The sequence below is a fragment of the Actinia tenebrosa genome, unplaced genomic scaffold (assembly GCF_029948245.1).
Source record: "Actinia tenebrosa isolate PJP-AT-01 unplaced genomic scaffold, QUT_ActTen_1.0 utg344__unscaffolded, whole genome shotgun sequence".
Classification (NCBI taxonomy): domain Eukaryota; kingdom Metazoa; phylum Cnidaria; class Anthozoa; order Actiniaria; family Actiniidae; genus Actinia; species Actinia tenebrosa.
In genome coordinates, this window is record NW_028292606.1 from 408,231 (window position 1) to 429,860 (window position 21,630).

A 21,630-nucleotide genomic window follows, 5' to 3' on the forward strand; every position below is an offset into this window, starting at 1 on the left:
TTTCACTTCACTTCAGTGCAGTCCTAGCGCAGAGCTAGTAGCAGAAGAAGCCTAAACAAGCATTGTACAAGCAAGAAATCTGAATAAACCTTAACAGCAGACCGACGTGACAGATTAGAGTAATCTTCCACATACACCACACACCACTTGTACTAACGACAATGGGAATGACACCAAGCAGAATTTAATGAAAACGTGATGACACTGCGTTCTATAAATGAAGAAACTTTGCCAAGGAATGAAGGTGATAAAACTAGATTAAGTGATTAAATTGCGCCAAGCATAATTTTGGAGCAGCAAGTAGAGGTCATTTCCTGGCCCGCGTGCAGAATTTTTCCTGTTGACAGCACATGATGCTCAGTGTTTGAGGTATAAAAGATAAAAAGATATAAAAAATAAAAAAAACCCGAAATGCGTCGTCTCTCAGCAATACGACCCGGGTTCGATTCCTGCCGGGCTCGGTGTCGTATGAGTAGAACTAGAATTGCTTGCTGGTTCTCTACTGTGCTTCTGTCGGATGTACACCTTTTGCTGTTCATTATTCATTGAAGTGAAGAAGCAGTGTCAATAGAGCGAACAGGCATTGATAAGGCAAACGGAGTCTCAATAGTGCGATGGAACTTTCATTAAGAAAATTAGCATTGAATTTGACAATCATGAATATGTTTGCGTGGGTTCATTAACGTTTTCAAACTTTCATTAGCGTTTTGGTGCAGACAATAAACCACAACACACATTCAATACAGCGTTTTGGACATCTAGGTGTAAATAACTGCAAGTACGGCATCATGGATGCTCAGGGCTCCGAGTCTGTATACTCGCCCGCTCATGTCCTAACTAGGAATACAACATTCCGCCCAGATAAAAACGAAAGTGAAATCATTTTTTGAAAATAATGGAAGGAATCTCACGTACACAAGAGTTTGAGCTGAGAACACACAAATAGATTTTAAAACCTCGGACACATTCTTAGAACTGAAATAGGCTGAAGCGTTTCACAGAACACTTCTGTGAAGTAAATTGTTTGCATTTTTGAACCAAAGATTCTTCATCGAATGCCAAAATCCTGCATTTCATTCTGTCCTATTTGATTTTGATCAGCAGAGCCTTCGAGAAATCAAGGGTTATGAATCTTAAAATGTTCTGAGCATCAAATAGAATCCTCCAATCACAAGGCAGCTCCAGCATAAATCATTTTTGATCTTCGCGCATGCGCCTCTGTTTGGACCAATCAACATCGACGAAAAAACGGCTGTTACCAGAGTTTTTGGCACGGGAAGGAACGAAACCGAGGAGTACGAGAACGAGATCACTCATTTTTGTATTCTTTAAACTAAGGGATTTTTCACCGTCCTTGGTTAAAAAGTACGATTTTGATAGGCTTTGGACCCCTTAAAACCCTTTCCAAGACATGAATTATTCATGCAGTTTCTATTACCATAGATTGGTATGAACAGACAGGCTATTTGAATACTCACACACCATGATTGAACTTGAGAAATTTTATTTTTAATTGCAGCGTTAGTTTGTTTATAAGTGCATTTAAGAACGCCATCATTCATAGTCTCTTTCACGAACATACATTGGTTTGAGTGATGGTTGGTTACTTGATTTAAGATGCCTGATAGTGTAAGCAAAAAGGATAGTAAGTCACATATTATTCTTGTCTTCATTTTTTGTTTCCTGACCAAGCCATCGTTACGTTCTTCGGCACGAATAGCAGCGAATTGCTCTAAACAGAATCCTCGTTATTCGAATATATATAATACGTATATTCATACGTCACAGAAAAGTTGTGACGTCAACCGGATGCAAAGTGCTGCCTTCGGCTTGAGGAAGTCCGTTAAAAAATGTTTATGACTTCATACATGATGATGGTACCTTTTACTGCGTCACTGTTTCTAATCACAATATAGGGATTCAATTTAAAGCAAATACTAAGTGAATATTAGTCTTCTATTATGAAATATTGTTCAGTTATATTTTGGGCGATATTATAATACTTTCTGGGCTAAAATAGCAAGCGGCGAGCAGTTCGCTGCTTTGGCAAGTTAACGTTTTCCTGAAACAAACAAACAAACAAAAAAAAAAAAAAAAAAAAAAAAAAAAAAAAGAAGAGAGAAGCATGATTATCATAGACGTGGAAATAAGAATAAATTTGATATGATCAAGAAAATAACAAAAGTAAACACTCAATGTTTAAGTAATGTTTAGAATATGAGTGGTCGTTTTGTATGGTTAGATATATTTTATATCATTATCTCCGATACAAAAAGACCACGAACTTTCTAAATTGCTTTTAAAACTCAGTGTCCTATACGTTCCAGTTGAATAGGCAAGAGTTCTCTAAACCTTCCAGTTTGGTGAGCAAGAGTTCTCTATGTGTTCCGGCTCAGTGAGCACTTATTCATCAGCACAATCAGCCCCGGTTTCCCCTGGGTTCGAATTTAAAACCGCCCCCGGGCTTTTTAGATTGTCGAGTTTCTTTATCGGGTATATGCACGAGATGGATTTGAAGGAGCTGATAGGTCTAAATGTGCATTAATTATTCATGAGTTTTAGAAGGCTATTAGAAGGAAATTTGTTATTCCAAGTTAATGTTGGGAAGTTTCAAATAAACTAGGGCCTCGTAGTCCGGGGTTTCGTTTTTTATTAACTAGACTTGGCGTGATATGAAAGAAACGTTTTTTGGGGGGTCTCTCACATGATTCAAGGGTTGTTTTCCAGGTAATCTGATTTTCTGTCCTCCGCATTTCATCTGTCAGTTAGATATGCCCTGGTCTTGATCGATTTTTGGGTGGGTCTTCAGTCGGGGAACCTGTAATTGGTTCCGTCCTATTAAACAGTGTTAAATGGAGTTTTTTTCACTTCTTTGCGATAATATGTGGTAAAATTTCTAAACGCATGGCTGACAAAGTGTTAAGAAGTCGCAATATACTACATCGATGGAGGAGGCTTATATTTGGGGGTGAGGGGGGTTGGGTGCATGGGGAGAATATATCAGGGGTTAATAATATAAACCGACATACCTTCACATATACTCCTTACGACGGTATCTACTCCTCGTACAAGTTGTTTGAAATCGGATGCCCTGTAGACGTACTTGGGGCTTGTTGCTACGTCATTTAGCTCTTTGTTTGAAACTCTTGTTCCAATTCCCATTGCGTAGACTCTGATACCTTTAGCTTTAAGTCTCGCAGAGGCAGTGGCGAGAGGAGTGATGGCATCCCGGTCGCGTGTTTGCGTTCCATCGGTTATCACAAAGGCCATCTGAAAAATAAGAATTATCAAGAATTATCTTATTGGTTCCCGTTCCCGTTACTCCCAATACTTTTATTATTGGAATGGCCACTCATCCATAATTGTAGCTGATATCTGAGTTGCGAAGGACGCAGCTCAACGTGGTCGAGTCGAAGGCATAGAAGGACGCTGCTGGCAGCCGCCTTATGACTCATGTCTGACCACCGACGAAGAACAGCTTAGATCAAACAAGGGTTGCTTTTTTTCAATAGGAAAACTATGACTACTTGTGTGGCTGTGGTATCTCCCAGTAAGGACATGCCGTGCTGTGACCTGTGATCTCCGTTCGCCGATATTGGTTCAAAAGATGACATCAACCCCGTACCGCAACGGTACCGTGCCGTTTCCTATTCATACAAAATCTACTGTAAGAGCGCAGAGGAGCATTACCTTAGGAACATTACGCCTCATTCCAGCTGCTGCAGTAAACACTTGTTGGTCCGCCGTAATCAATGCTCTATCGATGAATGTAAACCCTCTCTGCCATCTCAAATTTTTGACGATTTGGTTGTAGGTAGCAGGAGTAACACGGGATCCTGATATTGATCGGAAAGTGAAGTCCACTTCAGCCTGGGTACTGTATCTCACCAAGGCAATGTGAGTAGCGGTTGGTCCAACGTTAAGTTTACTGATTATGGTTGAGACGAATGCAAGGAGGCGCACCCAGTTTCTTCTTCCAACGCTTCCCGATGAATCAACAAGGAATGCCACATCGGCTATGACCTTACAATCTTTTGGCAAAATCAAAAGCAAAATGAATAAAAAGACCATAAAAAGTAAAGGAAAAAAAAAAAAAAAAAAAAAAAAAAAAAAAAAAAAAAAAAAAAACGTGCTAGCAAAACGAGGGCAGAGATGTACTTACAAAAACAATAACAGGTAAGTCAAACAACCCTTTTTAAAATAGCTGTTTCTTTCAAGCTAAGGGCCTTTTTACATAAATGTAGGGTGACCTTGGTGTTGGGTTCTTTTTACCTTTTCGGAAGACACCAGAAACAAAAGAGTTTGCCCTAGCAGTAGGGTCATCCTACCTTTAGTTTGAAGTGATTATGATTGTTTCAGTTGAATGTCGTTCCCTGGTGCATACTCACCGCATTGTCCTCTCTTGACGGAACGAATGTTGGTGTTACTTTCACAAGCCGCTTTCCTCATGTCGCATTGGCTGTTATACGTCTTACCATCGCTAGCACAAAACGGTTGCCCGGACCTTGGACAAGGAACTTTGGAACACGCGCACACAGCTTTGCCATTCTGGTTTTCGCATGTCGAATAAGGCTTACTGCATTTGAAGCCAGCACATGGATCTGCAACAAAATCAAGAGAAGTGAAAAAGTGTGACAATAAAAAAATTAATAAAAGGAATAAATAAAATAGATAAAAATATTAATTAGTAAAGGAAATCGCACGATCTCGAGTACAATTCGTAATTTATAGGTGCGAGTGATGTTTTAAAAGCCGTTTCAAAATTGGACGAGCTTTTATTTGAGAACTTGCAAAACATCACGAATGTCTATAAATTCCGAATTGTACGAGAAAATCTTTTTGTTTATTACACACCCAACAAAATTGAGTGGGACTCTACAGTGCACACTTTGTATAGGAAATCGCACGATCTCGAGTACAATTTGGAAATTAATAGTCACGAGTAATGTTTTGAAAGTTCTTGTAATTGCACGAGCCTTTGTACAATTAAAGAACTTTCAAAACATTACGAGTGTCTATTAATTCCAAATTGTACGAGAAGATCGTGCGATTTTTTGTTTATAGTTCACTCAACAAAATTTCAGTAAAAAATGCGAAGCGACGCCGTTCATCTTTGTCTATTTGGCGGCTGATTTCCAGTCCATCGTGCAACTGAAATGCGTAAAAAAGATTAGTTTTTACGGCTTTAAAATTTTATTTATGCTTTTTAAGTACAAAATGATAGAAAATAATTGTTTTGACATTGTTTTGGCCGTGTTGCCATAGCGACTTAATTCAGTACTCCTACGGAGTACAATTAACGCTATAATTGTACTCCTCTCGACCAATCAGAGTCGAGTAATTTTGTTGAGTGTACTATAAGAGAATTAATTGTACTCCTCTTGTCCAATCCGAATCGAGTAATTTTGTCACGTGTATTATAAAAGTTAGAAATGGATGGATAGATGGATGAAATAAAAGATGCAAAGAACGGCTGAATGCACATGTTAGATAACAAGAGAAAAGAAAGCTGTAAGAAATAATTTCATTCAACAGGGGGATAGTCAATCTCGCACCAAGAGGCTGACCGGTTTTTGATTCGTGACCAAAAGCGAGGAAGAGACTGGCCAATTTCTGTTGTGAAGACTGATCAAGTCTGATCACTTTTCATGTTTCCTGCAATCCCTTCAAAAGCGACACAAAGTTTTCTGGTGTTTGGGTTGCCTTGGATCACATTCACAAGCGTCTGAGTTAGTAAACGTTTGATCCATGGAAGCCAAAAACCCAGACAGCTTGTAACTGGGAAGCCGCAGAAACAGGAAAAGGGATCAAACAATTATTGACCGAATGAATGCATATCTGACGTACCACAGGGTCCAGGGGATTTTACGGTGATGTTCTTGTTATTCTGGCATGCTGCACGCTTCATTTCACAATCGTTAGTGTACGTCTTTCCATCAGAGCCACAAACTTGTTTTGGTGTACTAGGACATGATTCAGCGCAAACGCACGTTGCTTTGCCGTTGACTTCTTTACAGGTTGAATAAGGTCTTGTGTTAGCACAATTATTGTTGTAGCAAGCTTCTGTAAAGTGTCATAATAACTTGAAGTTAATACTTTAATTTGCCTGCGATCGTGTGGACTGACTTATCCAAATTTAAGGAACTTGTGACCATGCCCATTTTGCTTCCAAAATGGAACATTACTTACCACCTTAAAATCTTTTGAATTTGAATTTCGATAAATTTTGATATGTTTTTCTTTTCATTATTGTTTTTTCCTCGTCAATTTTAATGTTAATCATGTTTGTACTGTATGTAAATTGTATGGAGAGGGAATATCAATTGGGACGAAAGTTCTGTTTTCTTCGCCAGTCAAAATTTGTATGGCTCAAGTTTTATAAAATGTATATGTTTATATTGTGACAAATAAACTAAACTAAACTAATCTAACTGGTAAAGAAGCTTGGTCCATCAGAAATCGAAGATAAAGGAAGAAAATCATATCAATTTTAACCGATATCATAGATCATTAATTGCCAAAAATGCCCCACAGAGGAATCCACTGACCGTGCTCCGGGTTTTATTGGGAAATATGAAAATAGTCCCTTCTTCATGTGTGTCAGTTCGAGTTAGAATAAAATGATAAAAGGCCATGCCGTCAACTCCACCCTTTATAATTATTTTTCTTACCTCTACCAAAGATGATGACTTGAACCACCTCACGATAGCCGGTGGCAAATGTTTGATAGTTGGAGTAGGTGAACATGTAGCCAGACTGAGAAGCAACCTCTTGTAGCTGGGGTACAGCAAATGTGGAGCCTATACCTATCACATACATGTCAAAGTTTCTTCTCTTAAGGTTAGCAGCACTGGTACGCCAGGATTGGGCGAATCTGTTAGGCCACTGTCCGGTAGTGATGACAATGATAACCTGTAGGAAGAAATAGAGCCAGTAATAATAGTGAGAGGTTCGAATTGACGTGACAATTAGGGAAATAAAGACAAGTATAGGGGTTACCGAGGACAAGGTCAAGACAAGCAGTAACGTAACATGCATAACGCTCTTTATGTAAATTTATAAGCATATACAGTTTAATAATAAATAAATATACGAGAATATAATTTACGTTCATCTTGTTACGGCCTTTCTGGTTCATATAGCTATCTGTAAACACTACAAGTACTATAGGTACCTCTACATTATATGTTGTATTCAAAAGTTCGCCATAGCACGCATTTAATTTAAAAAATATTGTAGTTGTCTAAGATCTACGGATTTCCTTTCCCATTCACTGAAGTCGATCTATTGTTTAGCATTGCTTACTCGCAGCATTTAATTTGCATAAAACTTAGTTAAGTTATTATAATGGGAGAGATAGTACGATACGCGAAGTGGTATGATATGAGGTAAACAGCAAGGGAAACCGGAATACCACCACCACCAGTGCTCTAGTGCGTCTTGCATTGTCTATTGTAAATCAAATTACCTGTCTTGCCGTTTGCCGAGCTCCATATTGTGCCGTGAACAATTGTCTCTCTGCCATTTCAAGCCCACTATTGACATATCTGAATGTTCCTTGTTTGTGGGTTATTCCATCGATAAGCCTATTGACGCCTTTAGGTGTGTATCCAGAGCCGCTCAGTGCATTGAAGCCAAAGTCGATATTAGCCTTACTGCTGTAGGTGATGTAAGCAAAATGAGTGCCGGTCTGTGAGACATCGAATGAATTCACGATGGACTGAGAGTACTTCTGCATTTGTTGCCAGTTGACAGAGTTTGATGAATCAATGACGAAGGCAATGTCAAGGTATGCACCCCGCCCTTTTAAAAATATAAAGAAAATCAATCAATGACAAATAATTCTCATCACAATAAACTGACCATCCCCGGTACCTACACCTCATTACTAACCACCCCTCATGACCTTAAACTTACCATCCCCGGTACCTACACCTCATTACTAACCACCCCTCATGACCTTAAACTTACCATCCCCGGTACCTACACTTCATTACTAACCACCCATCATGACCGTAAACTGACCATCCCCGGTACCTACACCTCATTACTAACCACCCCTCTAGACCTTAAACTGACCATCCCCGGTACCTACACTTCATTACTAACCACCCATCATGACCGTAAACTGACCATCCCCGGTACCTACACCTCATTACTAACCACCAAAGAATACTGCACATTTTACCTTGTGCGACTGCTTTTCCTTGAGGCTCAGAGATCTGAGGTAACTGAGCATAGTTGTATCGATAGTAAACGTAGTCTGCATGGGAGGCAGTCCATAATACTTGTGGTTGTAAGAATCTGCGTCCCACACCCACGGTATACACTCTTACGCCGTTCTTTTGTAATTGTGCTGAAGCATCACTTGGTTTGGGATACCTGCCGGCAGCTTGGGGTCCAGCAAAGAGTATTACAAATACCTACGGAAGAATTTAAACGATGGCCCTTAATCCATTTCGTAAAATACCTCTGTGATTCATAATTATAGACTCTTTCGCTCAGTGTTTGCATCTGGGTTGGAAACTGCGTGCAGAGAGCCCCTTAAGATCCTATCAGCAGATATCTCCTATAAGGACCCATGCACTCACACGGTAAAAGAAACAGTGGAGGAAGACTACTCCTTTACCATCAAACAATCGCGAAGATAATCGACCATTATGATGTGCCACCAAGTCCGGGGGAAATAAGGGTTGCAGCATTGGATAGGATGGTATGCAGGAGAAAAGATGTTGTCGCCTGCTAATCGCGAACCGCCTAGGGTTTACGAGCAGACGCGAAGAAAAGAGAGCCTCATTCAGCATCAAAATATCCACAAATACCAACGGTAAAGTCAAGAATGCACGACTTTTATTTAACGAAACAAACAATAAAATTTCATGGACCTTGACTGGGATGCTGGATATTCTACCCAAAAAACGAGGCTAACGCTGAGCAACAGAGTAGTCAAAACTTGAGTGTTAGGTAAATAGGTAGAGTGGCAAGAGACTGGGGGAGGAAGGGAGAATGCTATGGCCATTAAGAAATAAAAAACAAGCCAAACTGAAGCGAACTAGAGAAATGAGGAAGACAGCAAACTGATAGGCAAGTAGGCTGACTGAATTTTTGAATTAATTTTTTGAATTAAAAGTTCATCTAATACCAGTGATTTAAATGAAAAAAAACTTACCCTTCTTGAATTTAGTCTGGCGCCACCAGCCAAAGAGAACAAGTCTGTTCGGGCCAATTGTATCGCACTATCAATTCTACGAGCATTTCCGGTCTGTCTGGGCATTCTGCTAACAAGCTGTTGGTATCCAGCGGCACTAATCTGGTTATCAGGGACACTCTTGAAGGTAAAGTACACTTTGGGTTGATTGGCATAGCTGATTAAAGCAAACCGAGTATCTTCAAATGCAGGAGAGATGTTAGAGAAGCTTCCAATGAACTCGCGTATGTAGGTCAATATGTAATTCCAGTTTTGGGCGGTGATGTCTTGGGAAGAGTCGACGGCGATACCAATATCAAGTGGTCTCACAGGTGCTGCAAGGAATATAAAGATGCACGAGTTGATAAAGCTTTCAATGACTATTTTCACTAAGAAAAACCATGGTGTATGGAAGGATAAACCACAACTAGGGGATATATTCACCTCCGAATACGATGACCTGTACAAGTCGTTTGTACATTCCATTTAGTGTGGTGTAGGAATCTGGGGTGAATACATATCCAGGTTCAGAGGCAACATCCTCCAGTTGAGAAGAGCTAATGCCTTGACCAACGCCCAATGAGTATAATTCGAATTTCTGTGTGCGCATTTGTGATACGGTTTGTTTCCAGCTTGCTTCGTATTGGTTTTGCCATTGACCAGTTGTAAGGATGACAAGTACCTAACAAGAAATTCAATGAAATTAAATTAAATAAAGTAAAGTAAAGTACTATATTTAACTTCGGTAGTTCCTTCAGTTGAAATTCAACTGCTATCAATGGAAGCCGACGGTGCGCGCTTTCCCCCTCTCTCCATCAGTGCTCTGTTTTAAGAGTATTTAAAGCTGAAGCTACACGGATTAGAGAGAAGTCGAAACAGGCGTGGAGCGTGGACCTCAAGCTCTGGAGGTCGCGCACTAATCAACCGAGCTACGCCTGCTCCATCGAAGGAGCAGGAGACTTCATCATCATAACAACTATGGGCACCATTAATAATCATAGTATTTTTTACGTCATTGCTACGATTGTCGTCCTTATTTCTATCATCATTATCAACATCATATACATTACCCTCATCATCATTATCGTCATAATATTCAATGGAATCATCATTAGCATGTCCGTTACAATTCCCATCATTTTCTTCATCTTCGTCATCATCATCATTAACACCAATACAATTATCTTCATTATCATCATCGATTGATGTTTTTATTGTATTTATAATCATTATCACCGGTACGTAATCAATTCTTCTCTTTAGTTACCAGGTTTTTCAACGTAACTAACCTTTCTAGCATCGACTCTACTGCCACCTGCAACAGTAAACATGTTTTGGAGTGCGGCCTGAAGAGCCAAATCGATTCTTCTTCCACTGCCTCCTAGCTGATTAACTCCATCAACTAGATTATTAACACCATTCACAGTGTACGAAGCACCGCTGAGCGCATCAAACTTAAAGGCAACTGATGCTGTGTCACCAAAAGCGATAAATCCTACATGGGTGCCGCGTTGAGAGATGTCAAAGGAGCCAACAATATATTTGACAAAAGCTAGCATTTGCTGCCAGTTCACTGTGCTCGACGAGTCAACGATGAAGCCCAAGTCCAGATATGCACCATGACCTGTTGGTAAGGTAAAAAATGATGGCTGTTAAAACTTTAAGTGATTTCTCCTTAGGCATGGTAACCCTGTGGTATTGCAAAAGTCCAATAAATGGCTTTTTTGTGTGTAACTGTCTATGGCACTAAAGATAGAATGATACCTCGATTGAGATGTTTAGCCATTGGTGCTGCTCGGTCAGCAAGTCTGTTCCATTTGTATCTATAATATACGTAGTCAGCATGGGAAGCCGTCCACAGAACCTCAGGCTGTAGGAACATACGTCCTACACCTACAGTATAGATGATGACTCCATTCTTTCGTAATGCTGTGTAGGCAGGCTGTAGTGCTGCCGCTTGTGCTTGGTCTTGAGGTCCAGCGAAAATAATTATCAGAATCTAATAAATGGAATAAAGCATAGAATAAAGTAAATGTGAAAACTAACATACAAGTAACAGGCATTAGACACGGCTGAATCAAATAATATTGATGCTTTTCAGTGGCAATCAGTTGAAAGTGGTTTCTGAAAATCCATGCCATTTTATAACAAGTGGTTGTTAATGCGCATGCTCAGACTAGTTAAAGAAATTGGGAGGAGATTGACATGTAGTTCCTTGGACCACAAAAGCCCTCATAATTAAAAAACAAGCAAACAAAAAGCTAAAAAAAACCCAAGAACAACAAAAAACACACCGATACACACAAAAACGAGACAAAAAAGGCAATACAACGAAAAACACACACCTTTCGTGCTTTCGGTCGTGTTCCACCCTTTGCACTGAACAACTCAGTTCCAACGCTCTGTAAAGCAATGTCAATTCTTCTAGGCGTTCCTGGTTGTCTAGGTGCTTTAGCTGCCAGTGCCGTTACTTTCTGTGCGTTAAGATTGTTGCCCTGAAGGGTATTGAATCTGAAGACCACGTTAGGTTGAGCAGAGTAGCTTATCATTCCAAATCTTGTTCCTCCTGCGTCAGATGAAATGTTGCCCACAGCATTGATCAAGTCTCTCACGTAGGTAGTTATGAAGCCCCAGTTTTGAGCTGAAATGTCGGGAGATGAATCGACAGCAAGAGCGATATCAAGAGGTGTTATCTTGGCTGAAAACGAAAGGTAAAACAAAGAATCAGTAACGCCACAAGCTTTGAATCTGTCCTTTTTTCTCTGTACTATCGCAGTCTTAATCATTATAAATGGCATTCAATCGTTTCCAAGAGTTTTATTCCCAAATTTCTTCCACCTCGCCGCCGAGTTTAATGAATCAAACAACTGAAACTATAATATGTTATCTTGATTCCGATTTACCCCACATTAGATCCTACCTCCGTATATGATGGTCCTGATGAGGTTAGCTTCGAGGTCGGGCAACTTTTCGTAGTTGGCAGTGGTAAAGACGTAGCTTGGTTTGGTAGCCACACCTTCTAGTTGTGGAATCTTGACAGAGTTACCAATACCAAACACAAACACATCGATACCAGCCGACTTGAACTGTTGGATAGCAGTCTTCCATTCTGTCGCCCAAGCACCAGTCGTGAAGATAACCAAAATCTTTAAAGGAAAAAAGAAATATTGATCAGAAGTTCAAGTATTAGTTATTAGTTTAGGATATACAGTCAATGTCATTAACGTTGTCCACCAAAAAAGACAGTTAAGACATTTAGACTAAAGAAATATCACGTGTTTCATTATGTATTCTTTGCCTCGTGTGCGTCAGCCTGAACGTTAAATGTAAAATTCAACTCGTGAATCGAAAATCCAGAACGCCCCGACCATTTGGTGAGGATTTAAGATGGAGAATGGTATTTCAGCGTTTGTTTTATGCCAGAACGTTCGAGGAAACACGTGATATTTCTTTTAGTCTAAATGTCTAAATGTGTAAATGTGTAAATGCCTTTTTTCGGTGGACAACGTTAATGACATTGACTGTATGTACGTAGGAATCGATTGCCGATACTGTCCAGGTAAACAACAAACGAAGAAACAAACAAACAATCAAATGAACAGACAAAGAAAGAAACAAATACCGTTTTATTTTGAAAAACAAAAAAGTAAGGGCACAAACAAGTAAACAAACAAAAGAAGGAGCGTACAAAGCAGCAAACTAACTGATGAAGAAAGAGCGAACAAAAGAATGAGCAAGCGAACAAATGAAATATCGAGCGCGCGCGCGCGCGGACGAATTACTTACCCGTCTACTTCCGGCGCGTACGCCAAATTTCTTGCTAAACAAATCGCGGAAGGCAATACCGAGAGCTTGACCAAGTCTTCGTCCTGTTCCTCCTAAGTGTTTCGTGTTGGCGATCAATTTACTGACACCTTCAAATGTATTTTCTTTACCCTGTAGTGCATTCAATGGGAAGGCAATACTGGCAGCATCACTATATGTGATGTAACCGATATGCGTGCCAACTTGAGAGATGTCAAATCGTTTGGCAATAGATTGAGTAAAGCTTTGCATTGCTTTCCAGTTGACATTCTTTGATCCATCGACGACGAAGCCAATGTCCATGAACGCTCCTCTACCTGCAATATAATCGCATCAGTGTTTTTTTTTTTGGGCGAAAAATTCAAGGCTCGGTAAAGCATTTGAGGATTATTTTTCGAACTTCTTGGAATTTTGAGCACAAATGTTTATGTCCCTAGCGAAAGCTGCTTAGAATTCCAGTGTCTTTCAAGACAATTACATAAACAAGACTTTTAGTAGGAAATTAAACAAATATTTACCTTTGACAACATCTTTGCTGAGTTTTGGAGCAATTTTGGCTGTAAGTTGCGGATATTTATTATAATACACGAAGTCTGCAAAGGACGCCACATCGATGGTCTCTTGTTGGTCATAGCGAGCTCCCGCACCCACAGTATAAATTCTGAAGCCTCTCTTCTGCATGTTAAGGACTGTGGTTTTAAGGGCTTTCTTCTGACCGAATAGCTGCTGTCCAGCCATGATTACAATTAAGATCTTTTGAAAATAAACAAAAATGTCACTAAATTAATCAAATAATTTATTTATATTGTCGATCAAATCAGCAAAGAATTAGGAACAAAGGGTCCAATACTGGGAAAAGACTTAAAAGTGACTGGCATACCTTTTGGGCGTTAGTCCTGTGTCCTCCAGCAGTACTGAATAACTCTTGGTCAGCACTTTGTAATGCACGATCGAACCTTCTTACTGCTCCAGCTTGTCGTGGAGTATTGCGAACACGTTTCTTGACTTCTCCAATGTTGAGCCTAGATCCTGCCAAGGTGTTGAATTTAAAGAATACTTGTGGCGAAGTGGAAAAGCTGATCAAACCAAACCGAGTTCCGCTTGGAGCAGGCGATACATTATCAATACCATCGACCATTGCCAACAAAAAGTTAAGGATGTGGTTCCAGTTGGCTCCTGAGATGTCACTCGACGAATCAACGACAAATCCTACGTCCAATGGTTTTGTTTCTTCTTTGCGCGCTGAAGGAAAACAAAATGCTACTATATAATGTATGATATTATTAAGTTATATCTGGTAAAAATAAGAACGTACCTCCATAGACAATAGTTCTGATAACAGGCTCACGTTCACTTCGAAGGGCAGCATAGGAAGCAGGGGTGAAGACAAATCCAAGCTTAGATGCAACGATTGCAAGTTGTGGCCTTTCCACGGATGCTCCCACACCAATTGGATAAATCTCAATTTTACGCTGCCGTAACGCGTTTGCTGCTGCCTGCCAGGCTGCTTGCGAGGCTGAGGACCATCTTCCAGCTGTGATTACGAGGATTACCTTAGAACAGAGAGAAATATATTAGAAATAAATATTATTAACCCATCCATGAGGTTGGTACAAAACGTATAACCACTGTTATCATCATGTAATTAGTTTACATTTCAGTTGGGAGTGAGTTTAAAGAATTATTGCTCCATAAGAGAGCAACTCTGAATGACAATGGCCATGTCTTGAGAAATGTTAACCTTTCCCCTACAAGCAATAAAATTGCGGCAATTTAACAAATTTCAGATGGTTTTGCATGTTATGTCCTCTTATTTACCATGATATGAAATCAACAGTCGGACAAAATGTCAGCCTGTAGTCTAACAAAGATACCCGAGCATCTATAAAGCCGAAAAATAGATATAATCAATTATCTAACCTGTCTAGCTGTTGGTCTCTGTCCTCTTCTTTGTATAAACAGGTCTGCAGCAGCCATATTCAGCGCTATGTCGATTCTTCTTTGGTTTCCTCGTTGCGGTGCTACTCCATTGATCTGGCTAACGATCAAGTCTGCTGTTGGTGCAGGGTTCGTAGCAAAGTCAAATGCAAGATTCGCAGTGCTGGCAAAGCTAATAAATCCTACATGTGTCCCGTGAACTGAGATTTCGAAGGATCTAACGATTGATTTGACAAACGAAAGCATTGCATTCCAGTTGACAGCGTCTGAAGAGTCGACCAACAATCCTAGATCCAAATAACGGCCATGTCCTGATAGTATGAACAAACAATAAGGCATCAGTATCAAAACAGAAAGAAGGCTAGATATTGAGAAAAAGATAAAGATAGGTAAAGGAAATAGGTAAAGGAAAGAGCGAATCTAGAAAGAAAGAAAAGGAAAACAAAAAAGTAAAGGGGCGAGGTAGAAAACGACAACAGCCCAAAAACCGCCAACAGAGCGTTTGTGCTGCTGTAAATACCTCTGCAAATGGATAGACCTTGACGTGCGTCAAATGGACACGTTAATGGTGGTCCCGTCCCTAAACAACTATAGACGGCCTACATGAAAACCAGTTTATTTCCCTAGCTATATGTTTATATTTTTAAACTGATTGTAGCTCGGTGTATAAACATGTCAAATAAACTTTACTTTAGACGTTAAAAGAGGACCACTATACTTTATCAGTTGAATTACTGTCATCCTCTATAACTCATTCGACAGTCCCTAGCTCCCCCTCCCCCTCCCCATTCCAAATTTCATTTTCTTTCACACCTAAAACCGTACCTTTTGGCAAAGCTGCTGCTATGGGCGCAGACAGCTTAGGCAGTTGATCGTATTTATAGTTGAAGTAGACAAAATCTCCCCTTGCTGCTGTTCTTAAGACATCCAACTGGTTGAAGGAAGGTCCAGCACCAATACCGTATACATAGATCTTTTTATCGTATAATCGTTTGGCAGCATCGCGTAGGTATGAGGCTGGGACGTTGGTAGTTTGGGCACCAGCCAGTAGTAGAACCAAGTACTTTAAAAAAAGGTTAAATAATTTTAAAAATAAAACAATGCACCTGTTAGGGAAGGAACTCATGGGAGGACCGTATGATTGAATTGCACAGCAACGAATGTGCTTGCAGTAGAAAATATCTATTTTGTTAATTATTTCTTATAGTACTTAGGGCTTTTATGTCATAATTATTTATATTTTAATTAGAATATAATCGAGGAAAAAAAAAAAAAAAAAAACCACGGAAATATAAATCATAAATTCAATAAAGTTAAATTCATGGATGTTTTTGTGTATGGCACAGACATCATTCCTGACCAAAGCATCGCAATGATATATTTAAGCTGCACGTCATATCTACTAAATAATAATCGCAGAAAACCCGAAGAGGCGTTTCCTTACCCTCAGAGATGATGGTCGGGCACCCGCTGCTGTGGTGAAGACCTCGTTATTCGCTAGGTCCAAAACTCTTTCTATTTGTCTAATCGTTCCTGGCTGTCTTGGCATTCGGTCAATAGCACCCATGACATTTTGCTGGTTGAGTTGTTCTCCTTGGAAGGCATTGAATGCTTTGTATGTAGCAGCATTGCTTGAGTATGTTATATAAGCAATGCGAGTGCCCGTACGCTCTGGAGAAATGGTATTGATTCCTTGGATAATGCCCTTCACGAAGGACAGCATTAATCGCCAGTTGGGTTCGGTAATGTCGGATGACGAATCGACAGCAAAAGCAATGTCTAATGGTCTGATTTGTTCTACAACGAAACGATCGATATAAATTTTAGCATTGTTTTGTATTGAATCTGATCGGTGGGCTTCTTAAAAAGTTCAAAGTTCTGATAATGATGACTTCCACTGGTAATAAGGATGATTTTGATATATGACCATGATATATGACCACGATATATGACCATGATATATGACCATGATATATGACCACGATATATGACCATGATATCCATGATATATGACCAGGATATAAAACAAGGAAGCAGATTTGCAAGGAAGCTAATTTCTTTTGATCAAAAACAGAAAGAAAAAATAGCATTTAACGGTGCAACGATTTGAAATATCCTATACCCTTGTGATATTTAGTAGATACTTACTTCTCCAGTACACCATCCGCCATACGACTCTCCTCCATATATTTCCAAGGCCTGCCGATGTATCAACCATGAAGTTGTTTTCTATATTTTGCGTTGCTTTGTTTAGTTGGAATTCTCTTGCCTGTGGTCTGACACCAATGCCATAGATCGATGCAATTTTCCTAAGATTAGCAGCTGCTGCGTACCAGACAGGGGCTTGAGCTGTCCTGGAACTTGGCCAGGCACCATGTGTTATAATAATGACTTCCTGATAATGAAGAGTATGTTTGTTAGTTGGATCTGCTTTTGTGACACTCTTACCATATGAGAGTACTCTTCTTAATTTGATTCATTTCTTGAGGCCATTCTATGCATGGCTCTTTTTCTTATACCTTACAAGGTACACTCTAGTCTGGCATCGGTAGAAATATGTATTGTTCATCATTCTTTATAAGTTGTTGTTTGAATTTAAGCTAGACTAGCTTGTTTGTAGCAGGTTCATTGCAATTTATTTACATTTACAACAATTTTTTTCTATTTCATAAAAAAATCTTATCAAAAGAATGCCAAGCTTTAGGGACGGACAACTTATAAAGATAAAAGAGCTTGATGGATTTGCAATACCTTTCTTGAGTTTGTTCGTGCACCATACAAACGGTTAGTGAACAGTTGGACAGCATCACCCAAGGCCTGGTTGATGTTTCTTCCTTGTCCTGTGCTGCGACTCGCCACGTCAACCAATCTATTCACCATTTCCTTATCATATCGGGCACCCGGTTTAAGTTCAATCGGGAATGTAAAGGCAGTTTGACTTCGGTCACCGTAGGTTATCATCGCAATGTGGGTTCCCTGTGGTGAGATGTCAAAAGCTCCGACGATGGATTTCACAAACGATAGTATCTGGTCCCAAGGTGCTCCGTAAGAAGAATCAACAATAAAGGCGATATCTCGAACTTGTCCACGTCCTTGTAAGAAGAAAGAGAGAGGAAAAAAACCACTTCAATTTTGTCGTTTGCTAAAAGAATCTAAGTTGAGCTAATTTAGGCCATGGCATTGGGCTAAATCGCTGATCGCATTTAGCGAGTTGGGCTTGGCAGAGGATGGAAAGCGGGAGACTAATTACAACAAATAGACATTTTCATCTTTGGTATAATATTTTCCCAGATTCTTCATTTAAGTGTTTTAATATGGGTATTCATGCAACCGTTTAACAATAAAATGATACTTTAGGAAATGACACGTTGCTTGAAATGGGTAAAAATTCGTCCAAGCCAAAAAGGTCTGTTAACGAAGAAACCTAACAACTTAAAAAACTTTGATAATTGGAAACATCATTTTTATAGACCTCTTTACCTTGGGCGTGATGTTTGCCGATTTCAGACCACGTGTCAAATGAGTATCGTTTCTTTCTGGATATAACGACCTTATTCTCACGTGGTGTGAAATGGGAAAACATAATGACAAAAGTAAATAGGTCTATGAGAGCCTCAAGGCAAGCAGCAACATGATTTAAGGTAATACTGTGTTTTTTTGAGATATAGAGATGAATTAAGGAGAAATAAAAATGCCTGATATAATTGGAATGAAGAATGAAACAACAACCAACAACAACAACAGCAAAAAAAAAAAAAAAAAAAAAAAAAAAAAAAAAAAAAAAAAAAAAACGACAACAACGAGGTTAAACAAAATATGGAGACAAATATAAAGTGACTCACTTTCTAGTAAAGCAGTAGCCATTGGTACTCCAAACGATGGGACATTGTTGACACCTTTGAAATTATAAGTATGGTATACATAACCAGCAAATGAAGCTGACCAAAGAGCCTGCTGTTTGGAAAACTGGCCAGCACCCATGGAGTACGATCTGATTCCACGTGTTTTTAGTTGCTGCGCTACTTCTGAGGGTTTCTGGCCAACGCCATCAGGCTGGGATGACGTCCATAGAACGAGTATGTACTAAAACGAAGAAACTTTTTCATTAGTTATTTGAAAACAAAATTTCAATTCTTAAATTTCGTAAACTAAAAGATACGAAAACGCACTTCATATGATAAATACAAAAAAAAAAAAAAAAAAAAAAAAAAAAAAGAATTTTCGTTCAAATAGTTTTCCGTGTGGTTTACTAACCTTTTTAGATTCAAGTCTTTGTCCTCCTTTTACACTAAACAGATCTGTTCCCGCCATCTTTAGTGCCTCGTCAATTCTGCGAACCTGCCCACTTTGTCTTGGAATGCTGTCCAACAGTTTTATCACAGCATCAGTATTAAGTTTGTTTCCTTGCAGTGTGTTGAACCTGAATTGAACTGTAGGCTTTGTCGCGTAGCTGACCAAACCAAATCGATTGCTGTATGGATTAGGAGTTACACCACCGATTTTGCCGACAAAAGCTTGAAGGAACTTGACGATTTGAGCCCAGTTGGCGGTGGGAATTTCATTGGAAGAATCGACAACCATTGCTATATCCAAAGTAACTTTTGGTCTCGGTTCATCTTGTAAGATAAAAAATATATATATGCTTTTGAGGCATAAAATAGCAATATACGATATTCTTACCTCCTCTAGAACACAGAGAAAGGCACATAGCAACCTAAGTGCGGCAATCGTTTTTTGATTTTGTTAGTAATCAAGAGCGTTGCAAAACCTGTCAGGCTTTCCGTCCACCATGGAATGGAACAGAATCCAATTAGAGGAACTTACCTCTCCAATATACCATTCGCCAAATAAATCTTCTCCAGAGATTAGCAAGATCACCAGATTCATCAACCATGAAGACTCTGTTAGTATTTTGCGTAGCTTTGTTTAGTTGAGCTTCATTTGCTTGTGGTCTGACACCAATGGTATAGACAAAGCCTTGCTTTCTGAGATTAGCTGCAGCAGCAAGCCAGGCGGCACCTTCAGGTGTTGTTGAAGTGGGCCAAGCACCGTAAGTGATTATTACTATTTCCTGAACACCAAAAATACTCATTCTTAATGACACAGAACAGTAGGTCACAGAAAATCATGGTTTCTTTGTAAACTGTCTCCATGAACAAGGATACTCAAAAAGAAAACCCACCCTAATAATTTACAAACTGCCAAAGATTTACCTTCTTGGAGTTTGGCCGTGAACCGTACTCAGAATTGGTAAACAACTGCGTAACACCACGTAGGGCAAGGTTGATGTTTCTTCTACTTCCTCCAATGGGAATAACTGCATCGATTTGCCTGTTAACCATCGCTGTATCATATGGCGCACCTGCTTTCGGAAATGCGAATGCAGTCTTGCTTTGGTCGGCAAAGGTTATCATTGCAATGTGGGTTCCCTGTGGTGAGATGTCTAAATATCGAACTACGTTTTTCACAAAGGCTCGAATGTGGTTCCAGTTTGCACCGCTCGATGTGTCCAATACAAATACGATGTCCCGAACCTGTCCACGTCCTATTACAAACAATTAAGAAATATATATTTAATATAAAAATCTATTTTGACAATTCTTAGTGTCCCGGCCGGTTGCTCGTTAATCGTGCATAGAAATAAAGAAATGATCATCACTCACTTTCTAGCACAGCATTCGCCATTGGTACTCCGAACGATGGCACATCATTCTCGCCTTTGAAGTTGTAAGTATAGTATACATGACCAGCGAAGGATGCTGACCAAAGAGCCTGATCTTTGGAGAACTTCTTACTAGCAGCCATAGAATACAATCTAATGCCACGCGTTTTCAGTTGTTGAGCAACCACGGATGGTTTTTGTCCAACGCCATCAGGCTGGGATGAGGTCCACAAGACGAGCATGTACTATGTTAAAAACGGATGTGTTAGTAAAATGAAAAATATATCTTTCGTTGAAGGGTTCTGAAGTAGAATAAAAAAGGTGGTGTGTATGCTTGTAGCAAGTGAAGAAAACTCGCCTCAAACCCGTGGCAAAGCTTCGAACAGTTGCTTGGACCTTGTGCGAAACGAAATGCAGTATTCCTTCCACACATTGCTAAGTATTGCTTCCAATTCAATTTTAAGAAAATAATTTAATGAATAAATGAACTTTAATTATAGAGGACAACCCTTGACAGTAATTTTAACTGATAATCTCGTGGTCCTCTTTCAACTACTCTAGTTAATTAGGGACCGACGCGACAGCCATTAACGTGGTCACCGTCGCCACTTGAAGGTCGAACCATTTGCAACGACCTCATATGAAACTTACTTTCCAAGAGTGAGCTCTTTGTCCTCCTTTTACACTAAACAAATCTGTTCCCGCCATCTTGAGTGCCTCATCTATTCTTCGAACTTGCCCATTTTGTCTTGGAATGTTGTTCATTAATGCCACTACTGCATCAGTATTAAGTTTGTTTCCTTGCAGTGTGTTGAACCTGAAGTGAACTGTTGGCTTTGTCGCGTAACTGATTAAACCGAAGCGATTGCTGTTTGGATTGGATGTTACACCACCAATTCTGCCAACAAAGCCTTGAAGGAACTTGACGATTTGAGCCCAGTTTGCGGTGGAAATTTCAGTGGAAGAATCGACAACCATTGCTATATCCAAAGCCGTTTTAGGTTCAACTATGCGCCAAGAAAAGGTTTCATTAGCAACA

The 21,630-nt window shown here is 39.6% G+C and overlaps 1 protein-coding gene across 7 annotated transcripts in view; it reads right to left on the minus strand.

Moving 5' to 3' along the window:
* Positions 1-1,487: 1,487 nt before the first annotated feature.
* LOC116307005 (uncharacterized) overlaps positions 1,488-21,630 on the minus strand; it is a 130,204-nt gene continuing 110,061 nt past the window's right edge. For all 7 annotated transcript variants that reach the window (XM_089025481.1, XM_089025480.1, XM_089025477.1 and 4 more), the window contains 29 exons: positions 21,243-21,598; positions 20,593-20,836; positions 20,143-20,474; positions 19,754-20,000; positions 19,184-19,545; positions 18,772-19,012; positions 17,681-18,021; positions 17,078-17,324; positions 16,374-16,726; positions 15,755-15,992; positions 14,912-15,240; positions 14,307-14,544; positions 13,872-14,233; positions 13,510-13,744; positions 12,974-13,308; positions 12,108-12,333; positions 11,533-11,885; positions 10,952-11,186; positions 10,477-10,811; positions 9,632-9,869; positions 9,170-9,522; positions 8,189-8,423; positions 7,469-7,803; positions 6,672-6,912; positions 5,848-6,063; positions 4,389-4,601; positions 3,691-4,031; positions 3,030-3,270; positions 1,488-2,062 (listed from right to left, as the gene is read on the minus strand). In XM_089025481.1, the coding sequence (XP_088881607.1) occupies positions 2,052-2,062; positions 3,030-3,270; positions 3,691-4,031; positions 4,389-4,601; positions 5,848-6,063; positions 6,672-6,912; positions 7,469-7,803; positions 8,189-8,423; positions 9,170-9,522; positions 9,632-9,869; positions 10,477-10,811; positions 10,952-11,186; positions 11,533-11,885; positions 12,108-12,333; positions 12,974-13,308; positions 13,510-13,744; positions 13,872-14,233; positions 14,307-14,544; positions 14,912-15,240; positions 15,755-15,992; positions 16,374-16,726; positions 17,078-17,324; positions 17,681-18,021; positions 18,772-19,012; positions 19,184-19,545; positions 19,754-20,000; positions 20,143-20,474; positions 20,593-20,836; positions 21,243-21,598 (8,033 nt within the window). In that variant the 3' untranslated portion in view covers positions 1,488-2,051. The remainder of the gene's footprint in view (positions 2,063-3,029; positions 3,271-3,690; positions 4,032-4,388; positions 4,602-5,847; positions 6,064-6,671; positions 6,913-7,468; positions 7,804-8,188; positions 8,424-9,169; positions 9,523-9,631; positions 9,870-10,476; positions 10,812-10,951; positions 11,187-11,532; positions 11,886-12,107; positions 12,334-12,973; positions 13,309-13,509; positions 13,745-13,871; positions 14,234-14,306; positions 14,545-14,911; positions 15,241-15,754; positions 15,993-16,373; positions 16,727-17,077; positions 17,325-17,680; positions 18,022-18,771; positions 19,013-19,183; positions 19,546-19,753; positions 20,001-20,142; positions 20,475-20,592; positions 20,837-21,242; positions 21,599-21,630) is intronic.